The 16992-nt window shown below is 34.9% G+C and overlaps 2 protein-coding genes across 2 annotated transcripts in view; both read right to left on the reverse strand.

Moving 5' to 3' along the window:
* Positions 1–4899, reverse strand: part of SLC15A2 (solute carrier family 15 member 2) — a 39973-nt gene extending 35074 nt beyond the window's left edge. Inside the window, exons 1-3 of the mRNA XM_060150495.1 lie at positions 4799–4899; positions 1972–2161; positions 48–135 (exon numbers count right to left, since the gene is read on the reverse strand). Coding sequence (XP_060006478.1) covers positions 48–135; positions 1972–2109 — 226 coding nt within the window. The 5' untranslated portion in view covers positions 2110–2161; positions 4799–4899. The remainder of the gene's footprint in view (positions 1–47; positions 136–1971; positions 2162–4798) is intronic.
* Positions 4900–7342: 2443 nt separating this feature from the next.
* EAF2 (ELL associated factor 2) overlaps positions 7343–16992 on the reverse strand; it is a 50128-nt gene continuing 40478 nt past the window's right edge. The window contains exon 6 of the mRNA XM_060149318.1: positions 7343–7783. Coding sequence (XP_060005301.1) covers positions 7737–7783 — 47 coding nt within the window. The 3' untranslated portion in view covers positions 7343–7736. The remainder of the gene's footprint in view (positions 7784–16992) is intronic.

Genomic DNA, 16992 nt, shown 5'->3' on the forward strand with positions numbered 1-16992 from the left:
GGGTGAGAGTGAGTGGAGAAGAGTAGGACTCAGGGACACAAAATTACCTTTCATGCCGTAATAGGAAAAGCGCTCACAGAATTCATTCACCACAATGAAGACAATACTCAGTGGATAGTTGGAGCCACAGATTTTCTAAGAAACAAAAAGGCAATGGTTCAAGCATGAACTATATTTCCCTGTTTAAACAATTAGATTGCTCCACAACAGAAAAAAATCATTTATTTTAAGTTGCCATGATAGGTCATGCGAAACAATGGCCCCTGCTCTTCATGAAACAGCCAGTATCACACTAAAAGCGCTTGCATTGCTGATTTAGCAGTGAGAAGCTATTCTGAATATTACTTTGTTCCTCAATTCATTTAACATGAAACTGCTCAGGCATTCCTTGATACTAGACACCAGGACCTGTTCATCTTCCCACAAGTACTAAATGAAAAGCCTGGGGGTCTGAGTAGGAGAATAATCATACTTATTTTCAGGAACATAACAAAGAGTTGGCCTATGGAGCACTTGATGTCCAGGCAGTCACACTCACATGTCAGTATCCTGCTTAGCTCCACTGTGCGGATTAACCTTTCTGTTTCCACTTGCCCCATTCACTGTGCTGGGAAAAATCCTAGCAACATGAAGGTTTCCCATTCAGTGGCTACTGAAGCCAGGCACAGAGCCTAGTACAGATTGCTAAAGGTAAGATGACTGATCACCTTGACCTTGGGCAGAGAGTTCTTAAATCTTGTCAAATTAAATGGCCATTCTTTCTATGAAAGAGAGATTCTATAACATTTTCATGCTAATCCTTTTGGGCATTAAAAGGACTACGCTATTTCATGCACTGTATCAGTCAGAATAAAAGGAACATCATGTATTATTTCAAATCCTTACCCATTATGATAGTCCAGTCAATATGAGAGGGGGATGGAGATATGTGTCCTTGGTTCAATCAAATCTTATCATGAGATTTTTATTGCCTTTTCTTATTCATAAGATGTACATACATCTTTGTAAGCAGCCTCAAATTCTTTGGGACCAGAAAATGTATAACTAAATAAATTAATGTATTCATTCTTTTATCCACATGGATATATAAAAACAATCCTCCAAAATATTAATATACATTAACATATGATAAAAACTTGCTTGGAAGACAATATGAATTAGTCTTATTACCTTCCCAGCTCACAGCTCGAGAATCATGCAAACTGAAGTTTAGTTAACACATTTCTACTAGCTATGTAACACTGTCACTGGCTGTGTTAACATACTGATCCAGGCCATGTCACTATACTTGGCTTTATACTTCAGTTTTGTTATTCCAAAGAAACTACCACCTCTAGAATACTACTACAGTTACCTCTTTGCCTGTAGTAAGAATTCAGTAAATACTGGCTAGTATGTCTGTATCCTCTCCATTTACAGGATTTTGATATGAGGACTGAATAAGAATTGGCAAGTGCTTTAACAAGTGTATAAAGTAAAACATTATTATTACTCTCTTGTTTCTCTGTCCTTTCTCCCACTGTAAACTGGAACACAGTAACAGAAACTAGATCTATTCTAAAACTTCTCTTGGTGGTCAGCATAGATTCTGTGCACAGGGGAAACTAAGGGCTGAGATTTTTTTTTGGTGAAGAAAGAACAATCACACACAGTTCTCCAGAAAGGAGTACTTGCCAAGTTTCCCTGGACATTCAAATTGCTTTTTTTCCACCCCAGAGAAACTCAGAATATACAATGAAATACAGCCAAGTCCTGGATACCAACTGAAGAACTCTACCTCTTTCTGCTGCTTCCTCTCCTAAGTTAAAGGAAACTTCTGTTTAGGTTTGGTTTACAGGTTAATTCTAACTCCAAGAGAGAATAGTTTTTAATACTCTAACACAGCTCAGCGGGAAGCTCCAGGGGCCGAGGAGGAGAACCAAAGGAGTAAGTCTGTTCCTACCAGAGACAGAACTGAATCTGAAGACTCACCGGAGATGGCTTCTTTGGAAAGCTGGGGGGTCGAGGTGGTACCTCTTCAGGGGAGACAGGTAAAAAAGGAGTTTCCTTGAACTCATTTTTCTGGAAGAGATTCATGGCTGGCTCCTTACTCTCTCTCTCTTCAAGCATTTGGCTTCGGTAGGCAGTTGGGACAGCTGCCAGGCTACTGTGAAAAGGGGGACTGGGAGGGGAAGAGGGGGTGGCTTCAGCAACTAGGTTTAACCCTGTGGGTGTCAGGCGTCAGCAGCCGCCTGCAAAGCAGAAAGCTATAGAGAAAGGAAGGATTGGGTCTCAGAGACTAGTTCAAAAGAACATTTATGTCACAGGGAAGTGAGAATAACACATCATGGGATGAGACAGTATAATGCTGGAAAATTTCAAATGAGTGAAAATTAGTTAAGAACACAATGCCTGGAGCATAGCTTAGAGCAGATTTTGAAATCGATTTCAGGGTAATAATAGCTACCATTTATTGCACACCTATTGTGGGGAAGGTTTATACACACACACACACACACACACACACACACACACACATATATATTATATCTACACGTTCTAATTCTTACTACTATCCCCATTTTATAGGAACTAATGTCCTAAGAGGTTATGTAATTTGTCCAAAGTCATGTGGCCAGTAAGTGGCAGATCTGGAATTTTCACTATGCCACTACAGATTAGTATCAGTAATGCCTGTGGTCATTACTTAGGAATGGAAACTATGGAAATAAAAACATAGCAATGTAGGGGAAATGAAATGCATCGAAGAGGGAAAGTTATCTCCAAACAGAATTTGGAGAGATACAAAAAATGTTGATTTTTGGTTTTCAGCATAATAAAATTCAACTAGAAATGTCTTATAAGCAATTAAAGAGATGGAGCTGAAGAAAACAAAAGGAAAGGGTTGGTGATGTACATTTGGGAATCATTCTTCTCCTTTGCTAAATTCATTCCCTGTGTTTTCATTTTCTCACTTCAAGATGAATCCATCATTTAATTAGTAAATAAAATTTAATTTGTGTAAAAATTATGAGCCAGTTATTTTCTAGGAACCATTATAAACATCATATTTCTTAATTTTCAGTGAATGGACTCCCAAATGACTCCAGAATATAATATTTAGTTCTTATCAGAGGAGGAACAAGAACAGAGATGACAATGATAGATACATTTTAGACAGTATTATTTTTGCTAAGTCAAAGAGGTAAAAGAACAAGAGAGTACGGTGCCCATCTAGATGTCAATCAAAAGAAAAAGGAAAAGAATAGCTAGAGAGCAATAAGAAAAATGAGGACTAAACCAAAAAAGTCAGGAAACAGGAGAATGAATTATTTTATGTCAGAATATGAGAACCTATGACTCTCTCCCTCATAAAATTCTTACATTACCTATTTGAGTTATTGACAAATAAGACCAGGAGAAACTCTACCCTTTCCTCCCTAAACTCCATCTTAGACTTTGACCATGTTTTCCCAGCTTCTACTCACTCCTCCTCCTGCTTCTTTCCCATCAACCTTTACCCAAAGAAGGGTCCACTTCATTTCTGTTTGTGACATTAATGATTAAGCTACAGTTATTCTTTCAGGAAGTACTGCACTTTCTGACCTAGTTTGGTTAATGACTCTGGATACAAAACAGATGAACAGTCAAAACTTACTAGTCAAATTAACCACTAGAGGCACAGATGCTTTTAAGATCTAATTATATCACCGGCTCCCCCTGCTCTGGCCTTGTACCTCTGGAATAGCATTTGATCTCTCAGAGCAGATGGAATAGCACCGGTAGGCAAGGCACCAATTCATTTGTGCTTATAGGTGCCCTAAATACCAGACTTTAGAGTACTGGCATTGGTTCTCTGATACTCGTTTGTTTAGGTGAAATTCTTCTTTTGATTATGGCAATACCATGCTAGCATTTATAAAATCGAATAGTATCAGAGATGGAAGGAATCTTAATCTTGTCCTACATAAAATAAACTTCCCTGATGCTAAAAATCACTTAGGGATATATATATTTACATATATATTTGTATATATACTTATAACTAAAAATTTTCACAGCAATTCACACACACACCACACACAATTTACAGGCCTTTGCTTTGAAAAGTCTTATTGAATAGATCTAAGTAGGTATCTAAGAACTTGTATTTTTAATAAGCATCTCTGGTAATTCTTATAATAGGGATTTGGTGAACACTGGTTTGAAATCCTTTTCCTAGTCTAGCCTGAAGAATATTACAGAAGAGCCTCCCAGCCTCCAAGACCTATTCTAGAGCCTTTTCTATCTTATCAAGATGCCTCTTGTACACCATCATTTTTGCTAAGTTGAAATCAGATAGAAGGATAAAAGGGAAAAGATCAAAGAGAAAAGCAATTCCTGAATAGAAATGAGTACAAACTCTTGAAAGATAAAAAAATAATAGAGTGAAAGAATCTAAAATATCAGTGATTAGAGTAAAAAGTATTTGTGACCTCAATGATTATGACAGAAGAGAGTGATGTTTTACAATCATGTACAAAAAGGAGGCTGAAAATGACAGATACTAATATAGTCAGAGAGAAGAGGCAAATATGAAATTAAAAGAGAACATGTGTTTAGCAAGGTGTATGAATACAAAATCATCACATAGAAATAAATTGTATTTAAATATCAGCAAAAACAAATAGAAAAGGGAATTTAAAACATTATACCAGCTCTAAAAGCATAAAAAATACCTAGGAATAAATCTATTGTAAGATGTCTAAGACATCCACACTAACCACTCTTAAAACATTATTGAAAGAAATTAAAGATCTAAATAAATGGAGAGACATACCATGCTCATGATTTGGAAGCCTCAGCAAAAATGTCAGTAATCCCCCAATCAATCTATAATTGCAACACAAAATCCAACAGGTTTTGTGAGTGCAGAAAATGACAAGTTGATTTTTAAAATTCATATAGAGATACAAAAAGCGAAGAATAGCAAAGGCAATCTTGAAGAACAATAGTGGAGGATTTGCACTAACCAGTAGGAGACCTATTATAAAGCTATAGTAATTATAACAGAGTGGAACAGACACAAAGATAGATAAGGCAACCAATGCAACAGAACAGAGTGCAGAAAAAGACCCATACATATACTGAGGCATCAGTTATGACAAACGTGACACTGCAGTGCAGTGGGGGAAATGACGGTGTTTTTAACTAAAAAAACACCATCTAGGGCTTCCCTGGTGGCGCAGTGGTTGAGAGTTCGCCTGCCGATGCAGGGGACACGGGTTCGTGCCCCGGTCCGGGAAGATCCCACATGCCGCGGAACGGCTGGGCCCGTGAGCCATGGCCGCTGAGCCTGCGCGTCCGGAGCCTGTGCTCTGCAACGGGAGAGGCCACAACAGTGAGAGGCCCGCGTACCGCAAAAAAAAAAAAAAAAAAAAAAAAAAAAAAATCAATAACCTTTTTGTTCACCAAAAGATACCATTAAGAGTAAAAAGACAACTCACAAAGTGGGAGAAAATACTCATATTACATATATTGTCAAAGGATTTGTGTCCAGAGTATATAAATCACTTCAAAAATCAATAAAAAAAGGTTCACATTCAGATTTTTTAAGTCTTTTGCAATTATAAATAATACTGTAATAATAACCTTGCAAATAAGTCAAATGTATCTGTAGAATGAATTTCTAGAAGTGAGATTGCTGTGACAAAAATGTTTTTATAATTTTCAAAACTGAAGATTCATTCCCTTTTTTCTATTGAGTTGTTTGTCCCCTTCTTGTAAGTTTGTAAGATCTACCTTTATATCATTTATGTTACAGCTCTGCCACCCTCTATGTTGCAAATATTTTTTCTACTGATTTTGTTTGTGGACTTTTAAAATTAAACGTAACTTAAAAGGCACAAATCTTAAATATAAAACTCCACTATTTTTTACATATGTGTAACTCACACAACCACCACCCAGGTAAGATTATATATATTTGTAATAAATATTTATTTATAATAAATATTGGGTTAGCCAAAAAGTTCGTTCAGGTTTTTCCATACCATCTTACAGAAAAACCCAAATGAATTTTTTAGCCAACCCAATATAATAATATATATTATATATTATACTACTCCTACGAATTGAGTTAGTCCCTTTGAAGAAGGTTTCAACCTTTTTAGAATATATTTTTATAATATTTTTCCCATTCTTGAGTTGGTAATTTTGATTCATCTCTTAATAAATCAGAAATTACTAAAGTAATTATTACCTGAATGATATGTGAATGATACAATTCCTGAATTCTGACATGTCTAAGAATGCCTTCTTGCCAAACTGTAGATGATATTTGATGAATACATAATTCATAGGTCACACTTATACCTTGTGCTGACACAGCTTTACTAACTTTAGAGTTTTAGTGTAGTGTTATGGAATAGTTCAAAGCCCACTGATTTTTGTTCCTTTGTAGCCAACTTACTTTCACGCTTATATTATCATCAGTTAGTGGATAAATAAACTATGGTACATCCAAACAATGTAATAATATTATTCAGTGCTAAAAAGAAATGAACTATTAAGGCATGCAAAAGACATGGAGGAAACTTAAGTGCATATTACTAGGTGAAAGAAGCCAATCTGAAAAGGATGCATAATGTATGATTTCAATTATAAGATATTCTGGAAAAGGCAAAACTAAGCAGACAGTAAAAATATCACTGATTACCAGGGGTTGGGGTGTGGAGGAATGAATTGGCAGAGCACAGGATTTTTAAGGCAGTGAAACTATCCTGTATGATACTACAGTGGTGGATAAATGTCATCGTACATTTGTTAACACCCATAGAACGTACAACACAAAGAGTGAACTCTAATGTAAACTATGGACTTTGAGTGATGGTGTGTGAATGTAGGTTCATCGATTATACAAAAAAAAAAAGGTACCACTCTGGGGCAGGATGTTCATACTTGGGGAGGTTGTGCATGTGTGGGAACAGGGAGTATATGAGAATTCTCTGTACTTTCTGCTCAATTTTGCTGTGAAACTAAAACTGCTCTTAAAAATAAAGTTTATTAATTAAAAAAAAAAGAACTTGCTGCTGGTTAGTGACTCTCAACTATAATATTTATCATTTCCCCCCAATTAAAAAATGTTATAGGTATAAATATTAATTATTTATCTCATTAACATAAATGCTTATTTTTACTCTCAAAAGCAAAATAAGAAAATGATTAAAAAGTATCAAAGAGATAAGAGAACATGATAAAATGTGTGAGAGATAAGAGGACAATTGTTTCATTAAAACAATTACTTAGCTTCACCTTTACCCTAAACTTTAGCTTAATTTTCAACCAAAATTTAAGGAATATCAGATAGAAAGGCTCAGAGATGTAATTAAAACCAGGACATTTATTATAAATCAACAGTTTTGCCATTCACAATTGAAAACAGCAGTGTGGTAAAACAGAACACTGAACCTGAACTTCAGAACACCTGATCTGCCACTTGTTAACAATATGTGGGCAAGTAACCTAACCCCTGAAGTTTGTTTTCTCATCTGTAAAACTTCCTAGGAGTTTTGTTAAGATTAAATGAAAATACATGAAAATGCCAGTACCCATAAAAAGTAAAAAATGTAACATCAACTGAAAATTCTGAATCAGATTAAATTTCTCTTATCATCAAAGTTAAGATACATTTTCCTCAGCCTTAGGAATTTTTATTCCTAATATAAAATAAATTATCACATGTCTTATAAACTTTATACTTATAGCTGAATATTTCTTCAGTCATCACTGTCACTTCCTGATTCACTCAGCTGCAAATCATTTCCTAAAATAAAAAAAGGAAAACTGTAGTAATTGAATATTTAATATTTAATATTTTTGGATAACATAGATGTTTTACAAAATATAACCCCAAGGTGATCCTGTTTAGCCAACATTATGTCTTTAAATTATAGGATAAGCAATCTGATTATTAGTCACATCAGTAGCAACTCAAAGAATTAATATTACCTGTAAAGAAAAAATAAACCACCAATCTTCAGCATAGTTTTAGTATCACTTGGCATCTATTGATATTTTAGTCTTCTTTCACATACCAACATCACCCTTCTTTTATAACACTGATTTAATTACATCAGGAAATGAGGAGAAAATGTGATTCAGAAGATCAGACTATTCTGAAGAGTAAAAAACATATAATTTTTTACTACAAACTCAGTCAACGTCAGTAAGTAGTGTATGTTAAGAGTACCTCATCATTGATTCTTTTGTAATTCATCCATGTTCTTACAGTCATGGAACTTACATTCCAGTGGGGGAGACAGACAATAAACAAATATATAATGTAATATTTATCCTAAGTAGGGATAAATATTACACTATTTAGATGGGTCTGGGGAGAGTGGTGAGAGATGCTATTTTAAATAGGGTAGTTAGGAATGCCTCCTCAAGGTGGGACATTAGAACAGAGATCCAAATGTAGAGAGAGAGTAATGAAAATACAGAGGTGGGGGAAAATGTCCAGGCTCAGGTAAAAGCAAATACAAATGCCCCAAGGCAGAAGCATGCTTCTTGAGTTCTCTGACAGCAAGAACACCCCTGTGGCTGGAGTGGAATGAATGAGGAAGAGAATGTAGGGAAATAGGTCAGAAAGATATCCAGAAGACCATGGTGTATAGATCATGGAAAAAACTTTAGATTTTGTTTGAAATGTAATGGGAATTCAATTCACTGGAAAATTTTAAACAGGCAACTGACTTGAACACTATTGTATATCAGTGAATAGACTATAATGGTGTGGAGGAAACATGGAATCAGGGAAAACAGTTATGAGTCTATGCAGTTTCTCATGTAAGATATAATATCAGCTTTAAGAAAGACAAATACTGTATGACTTCACTTATATGTGGAATCTAAAAAACAAAACAAATGAACATATAAAAAGGAACAGAGTGACAAATACAGGGAACAAACAGGTGTCATAGGGGAGGTGGGTAGGGTGAGGAGAGAAATAGGTGAGGTACAAACTTTCAGTTATAAAATAGTGATAAGTATGAAATGTACATTGTGGGGAGTATAGTCAGTAACTATTTAGTACCTTTGTATGGTGACAGATGGCAACTAGACTATGGTAATTGCTTTGAAATGTACAGAAATATCAAATCACTATGCTGTGTACCAAGAACTAACATAGTGTTGTAGGTCAATTATACTTCAAAAACAAACAAACTCAGAGAAAAAGATCAGATCTGTGGCTACCATGAGTGGGGGGTTGGGGGGAGGGGAAATTAGATAAAAGGCAGTCAAAGGGTACAAACTTCCAGCTATAAGATAAATACTAGGGATGTAATGTATAACATGATAAAAATAATTAACACTGCTGTATGTTATATATGGAAGTTGTTAAGAGAGTAAATCCTAAGAGTTCTTGTTTCAGGGAAAAAATTTTTTCCTATTTCTTTAATGTTTTATGTATATGAGATGATGGACAGTCGCTAAATCTATAGCGGAAATCATTTCAGGATGTATGTAGTTAAACAGTTGTACACTTTAAGATTATACAGTGCTGTATGTTAATTATATCTCAATAAAACTGAGGAAAAAAGAAGTAATACTGGCTTAGACTCAGGTGGTTCAGGTGAAGGTGGTGCTAAGTGGTCAGATTTATAATTTGCTTTGAAGATGGAGCTTACAGGACTATCAACAGTACTGGACTTAGTACATGAGAGAAAGAGAAAAGTGAAGGATGACCCCCAAGATTTCTGGTCTAAACAACTGGATAAATGGTGGTATCATTTACTGAGATGAGAAAAACCAGAGGAACAAGATTGTGTAAAAAAAAATCACAAGTTCAATTTTTAACAAGGTACATTTGAAATACCTAGTAAATATTCAAGTATATATGGTATAGGCAATTGGATATACAAGTCTGAAGCTCAGGGTAGAGGCTACAGCTGCAAAAGATTTGGGAGTCATTGATTACAGGGGGTTTATTTGAAGCTATAGGATTGGATAAATCTTTTGGGTGGTAAATTACAATGGTTAACAAACTCTTGTATTTTTAAACTACTCCACAATCAACAAAAGCTGGCGTATTTTGAAGTTAATATCCAATTTAAGATGAGTACTTTTTAGGCCATATATAAACTGTTGTAAGATACCTCAGTCCACTGCATGAACTCCAGAACTAATTACATCACTTGATAAAGAAACCTGCTAAAGCTTCATTTGTGCATCTGGTTCACATGACCATTTTCTTATTTTCAAGGCTTAAGTTTCTACTTATTATGGCATAAGAATGTTTATCCTGATGTGATGCCTATAAAATGAGTTTCTCAAGTGACACAAACCCAAATGTCCTGAGTTCCGTTTTTCTTAATAGACTTCATACTACGGAGGTTATAAGCACAGCATTACCATGCTGTTGGTTGAAATGTTGTTTTGAAGATATGAGATTAGCCTTTGAATATGAGATGCTTAGTAAAGGAAATATGTTTTCAATCAAAATGGTAATTATGACTTGGAAAAAAGAGTATACCCATAGCAAATGCATTCAGATACCTAAACCAATGTTTCTCAATGAGAGCAATACTGCCCTCTAGGAGATGTTACAGAAATGTACGTGAGGGGTCTCTTGTCCCAGTGATTTGAAGATTGCTAGTGGCATTTAGTGAACAGGGAACTTAGGAATCTTAAATGTCTTGTAATGCAAGGACCAATCGTGAACAATAAAGAACCCTTCTACATTCTGTAAAACTTTTGAAAGTCCAGTGGGATACTCATGTACTTGAGAGGTCTGTTTACAATTTTAAGGCCAGAACTAATTGCATTTTTATAAACTAAAAGTATCCTTTTGCACAGACATAAAATTCTCTGAAATTTACAAGGATGCAACTATCATGTAAACTGAAAGAAGACTTTACTTTTCTTCTGAGACCTTTACAAAGATTTTTAAAAATTGTTTCTGAAAACACATTGGCTTTGGGTCAGCAATACAGCACCTCAAAACTTATCTGTGTACACAATTCTATGAATATGTATGTATATACCTTTCCAGTCCTTATTTTAACAAGATAAATAAAAAGAAAAAATATTGACATATGAGTTGAATATTGCCTTGCTTCCCTTAATTCCAAATATATTCATTAAAATTAAGTGCAAACATATGGCACTTTGTTATGTTGTCTCACCAGGCCTGAACATTTACAAAGTAGAATATCTATTACTTTACCATAAACTATTTTTATTTTGTCTTAATATTACATTAATTATTTTCAAAGATATATGTGCCTAGATGATATTAAGCTATGAAATTCATTTCAGAATAGTAAAGGGGACTTAAATATATGTTATAAAAGAGGGTGTTGAGTCTGCTAAGGTTGAAAATGGGATGACTGCAGTAACAATAAAAAAGGGTTTATTTCCTCTTAGGAAACTTAAAGTTTGGATAAAATATATCAAGCAAAGAAATTCACTATTTTTTTGAAAGAAATTCCAAGTGGTTACTACTTGTATAACAAGATTGCTGCTGATTTTTCCATATCATTGTTGCATCCAAAATATTTCTAAATTCTTTTACTATTTCTATAGTTTGTGGATTCCTTTGGATTTTCTATGTAGACAATTACATTGTCTACAAATAAGGACCATTTTATTTCCTGTTTCCGATTCTTATTTTCATTTCTTTTACTTGTTTAACCACATTTTCTAGAACCTTCAGTACAATGTTGAATAGAAATCATGATATTAGTCCTCCTTGTCTTCTTCCTGACTTTAACGGAAATGCTTCTGGAGTCTCTATTAGTATAATGTTGGCAGTAGTTTTGTTCTTCGTGATTAACTTTTATAACGTTAAGGAAATTCCCTTATATTCAATCTTCAGTAAAAGTTTTAAAGTTAATAAATACTGACTGTTGTCAAATTCAAATTTGTTGAAATGATCATATGGCTTTATTCCTATAATCTGTTAATGTGGTAAATTATATTGATATAATTCCAGATATTGAACATTTCCTACACTTCTGTGATGAGCTTTACTTGGTCATGATTTAGCTGGCTTGTTTTAAGTACCGTGGTTATTCAATTTGCTAATATCTTATTTGGTAATTTTACATCCATGTTCTTAAGTGAAATTGGTCTATAATGCTTTTTGTCTTGTTCCTGTTCAGTTTTGATACTGAGATTACCCTAGAATTATAAACGAATTGGGTTGCTTCCCCTACTCTTCTATTCTCTGAAACAGTTTGTAGAAGATAAGAGTTGTTTGTTCCTTCAAGATCTGCTAAAATTCATCTGTAAAATTATCTTCAATTTTCTAGCATCTTGGGGATATGGAAATAGGATGAAGGAGGAAGAGATGTTAATTGTTAATGGTTTCTTCAGACTTTCTACTTCTTTTTGAGTCAGATTTGGTAAATTATACTTTTTTCCTAGAAAATCATCCATTTTTATGCCAAATATGCTGGGATAAAATATTTGTAAAGTTTTCATAATGAAAAAAATAAAAACATACTATAATTTTAACCACTTTTTCATTCCTAATACTGTGTTTTACTCTTTTTTTCTTCATCAGCCCTAGTTACAGGTTGGTCTTCTTATAAGTTTTCAAAGAAATAACTTTTAGTCTTGTTGATCCTCTAATGTTTCTTTGCTATCTATTATACTAATGTCAATTCTAATCTATAATACTTTCTTTCCCTGTTTTAAGGTCTTATTGTTCCTCTAGTTCCTAAAGGTGAAACTTTCACGCATTTATTTTCAATTTTTTTTAAAAAAGAACATTTTGAGGCTACAAATTTCCCTCTATCATTTTGGTTGCACCCCAAAACTGTTAAGATATTTCTGATATTGCTTAATTATAAATATTTTATAATTTCATTGTAATTTCCTTTTGTGTGTGTGTGTGTGTGTGTGTGTGTGTGGTACGCGGGCCTCTCACTGCTGTGGCCTCTCCCGTTGCGGAGCACAGGCTCCGGACACGCAGGCTCAGCAGCCATGGCTCACGGGCCCAGCCACTCCGCGGCATGTGGGATCTTCCTGGACCGGGGCACGAACCCGTGTCCCCTGCATCGGCAGGCGGACTCTCAACCACTGTGCCACCAGGGAAGCTCTGTAATTTCCTTTTAACATGTAAGTCACTAGGTATGTGCTCCAAAGTTTCTAAGCATGTATTTTAAACTATTTTTGTTATTTATTTATATTCTCATTGTTTTATAGCCATGTGATATGATCAATAAAATATGAATTCTTTTAAATGTGTTATTTCATTTGTCCTAGTAGAAAGTAATTTCCATAAATGGTTTATATTATTAAAAGAATGCCTGCTTCTCATTTTTAGATTGTAAGATTCTACGTATTTACTGTTAGAATGGGCATGTTCAGCCTCCCAAGGCAATAGAAATAAAAACAAAAACAAATGGGAGCGGGGCTTCCCTGGTGGCGCAGTGGTTGAGAGTCCGCCTGCCGATGCAGGGGACACGGGTTAGTGCCCCGGTCCGGGAAGATCCCACATGCCGCAGAGCGGCTGGGCCCGTAAGCCATGGCCACTGAGCCTGCGCGTCCGGAGCCTGTGCTCCACGACGGGAGAGGCCACAACAGTGAGAGGCCCGCATACCGCAAAAGAAAAAAAAAAAAATTGCTGGAGAGGGTATGGAGAAAAGGGAACCCTTCTTCACTGTTGGTGGGAATGTAAGTTGGTATAGCTACTGTGGAAAACAGTATGGAAGTTCCTCAGAAAACTAAAAATATAATTACCATATGATCCAGCAATCCCACTCCTGGGCATATGCCCAGACAAAACTATAATTCAAAAAGATGCATGCACCCTTATGTTCATAGCAGCACTATTCACAATAGCCAAGACATGGAAACAACCTAAATGCCCATCTACAGATGAATGGATAAAGAAGATGTGGTACATATATACATATATACAATGGAATACTACTCAGCCATAGAAAAGAACGAAATAAGGCCATTTGCAGCAACATGGAAGCAACTAGAGATTATCATACTAAGTGAAGTAAGTCAGAAAGAGAAAGACAAATACCATATGATATCACTTATATGTGGAATCTAAAAGATGACACAAATGAACCTATCTATGAAACAGAAACAGAATCAGGTACAGAGAATATACTGGTGGCTGCCAAGGGGGAGGGTGGTAGAAGAGGGTTGGATTGGGAGTTTGGGATTAGCAGATGGAAACTGGTATATATAGAATGGGTAACCAACAAGGTCCTACTGTATGGCACAGGGAACTATATTCAATATCCTGTGATAATGGAAAAGAATATGAAAAAGAATGTATATAAATATAAATAAATATATATATATAACTGAGTCACTTTGCTGTATAGCAGTAATTAACACATTGTAATTCAACTATACTGCAATAAAAATAAATTTTAAAAAAGGTATAAAAAAGAAAAAATAAATATGGACACAGACACACAGAGAAGGAAGACAGAGGCCAAGTTTGGAGCACTGTGTCTACAAGCCAAGGAACACCAAGGATTGCCAGCAACCACCAGAAGCTAGGAGAGTCACAAAACAGATTCTTTTTCAGATCCTGCAGAAGAAATCAACCCTGCTGACACTTTCATTTTAACTCCTGGACTCCAGAACTGTGAGAGAATACATTTCTGTTGTTTTAAATCACCTAGTTCGTGATATTTCTTAGCATCCCAAGAAAAATATCACAGTGTAGTTCCTTCCATTTGTTTGCGCTCTTGCAAAAAATAAACTGCTTCCTATGACCAATTTTAATTTACATAAATGACACTGTGCTGTGGACCAAAAAAAAAAAAGATAGAATTTATTATATTTAAAAAAGGGTATGTTAATTGTGTTGTTCAAAGATTTTATACCCTTACTAAATTCTGTATCCTTGAGTACAGATACATTAAATCTACCATTACAATAGACTTGTCAATTTCCCCTACTTCTGTCAATTTTTTTTGTATATACAAATACACATACATTTTTTAATATGTAGTTACATACATTATGAAGGTATATTATTATGGGCATACAAATTCATTACTGTTTATCCTCCTAGTATTTGTCATTATTTGGCCATTCAAGAAATCAGATGCTATAATTTCACCTCTCAAGTTATAAATAATAGCACTAAATACATAAATAACTGGAAGTTCAAAAGACCTTTCCTAATTAACACATAGTTTTACACTATCATAACCATAACCACAGTTTTACTCTACCACCCATGCTTGGCTCCTCCCTTATTTACTTCTGTTTTTAAGTTAGAGCAAGTTGGTCTTTCCTAGATATTTACTTTACCATTAAAATTAATACAGTGAGATTAGTTTTAAATATACAGAAAGTCCCATTCTCCCCCAGAGAGTATCAACCTGCGTGCCTTTGTTAAAAAGAATTTACTGAGCATCTACTATGTATCAGGAACCGTGTCAGGTGCTAGTATTCAGTGATAAGCAAAATAAGCAAGATCACTGCTCTCCTGGAGCTTATACTTTAGAAGAGAACAAATAAAAGAAATATAAATTTATAAATGATAATTGATATAAAGAAGATATTGCTCTGAAGGTCTATAACAAGGGGGATTTGATCTTTTCAGAAAGGTCAAGAAAGGCTTTCTTGATAAAGTATATATAAAACTACCATCTAAAGGAGAAAAAGTTAACTACATGAAAAGAAAGAACTATTTCTAACTGAATGGACAGTATGGGTAGAGTCCCTGAGGTAGGCAAAAGTATTTGAGTATGGTGACAAAAAGAAGGAAAATGTTGCTAGAACAGAGAGGGCAAGACTCTTATGTTAAAATGTTTTGTCTCTATCCTAAAAGAAATTATAAGCTATTGTAAAGTTTAAAGTAGGAGAGACAAATAATACTTGAATTATGAAAAGATCAATATGGCCGCAATGTACTTAGTAGATCAAAAATGGGTTTGAGTAGATAAGTGGTGAACCAGTTAGGAAGTCATTGCATTATTAAAGCAAGAAATAATGGTAAGTTTAAGTAGAGTGACAGTGGTGGAGATGCAGAAAAGTAGATGAATTTGAGATTAAGGAGGTAATATAAACAGGACTTGGTGAAGGTGAAGGATTGACTATACTGTAAAGAGGGAGAGAAACTCAACCCTAGAATACAATCACTTCTGGTTTGCATAATTAGATGACTCCTGCCTTTCACTAGGAAGAAACATAGTGAAAGATTATAAATTGGTTTTGGACAAGGTGAATTTGAAATGCCTTTTAATATGAGATGTGTTGGACTTATGTGTCTAGAGCTCAGAGGTGTGGGTCAGAGATGCAAATTTACAAGTTATCTATATATAAGTATTGACTGCCACAGAAATATGGAGATTATCTGTGGAAAGAATATAGAATAAAACAAAAAAAGGACCTAGAATTAAGCCTTGCAGAACCCCAGCTCTAATGACTAAGTAAAAGATTATAAACTAGCAAAGAAGAGTCAGAAAAGTATCTACAAAGGTAGGAGAAAAGCCAATAGGACGTTATGTTACAGAGTCAAAAGGAAATGAATAATTCAATAAGAAGGTAATGGTTGAGATGGCAGAGAGCAGAAGCAAGAAGAACTACAATTCTGCAGCCTGTGGAACGAAAACCACATTCACAGAAAGATAGACAAAATGAAAACGAAGAGGACTATGTACCAGATAAAGGAACAAGATAAAACCCCAGAAAAACAACTAAATGAAATGGAGATCGGCAACCTTCCAGAAAAAGAATTCAGAATAATGATACTGAAGATGATCCAGGACCTTGGAAAAAGAATGGAGGCAAAGATCAAGAAGATGCAAGAAATGTTTAACAAAGACCTAGAAGAATTAAAGAACAAGCACCTAGAAAAATTAAAGAACAAATAAACAGAGATGAACAATACTATAACTGAAATGAAAAATCCACTAGAAGGAATCAATAGCAGAATAACTGAGGCAGAAGAATGGATAGGTGACCTGGAAGACAAAATGGTGGAATTCACAGCTGTGGAACAAAATAAAGAAAAAAGAATGAAAAGAAATGAAGACAGCC

The sequence above is a fragment of the Lagenorhynchus albirostris genome, chromosome 5 (genome assembly GCF_949774975.1).
Source record: "Lagenorhynchus albirostris chromosome 5, mLagAlb1.1, whole genome shotgun sequence".
NCBI classification, from domain to species: Eukaryota; Metazoa; Chordata; class Mammalia; order Artiodactyla; family Delphinidae; genus Lagenorhynchus; species Lagenorhynchus albirostris.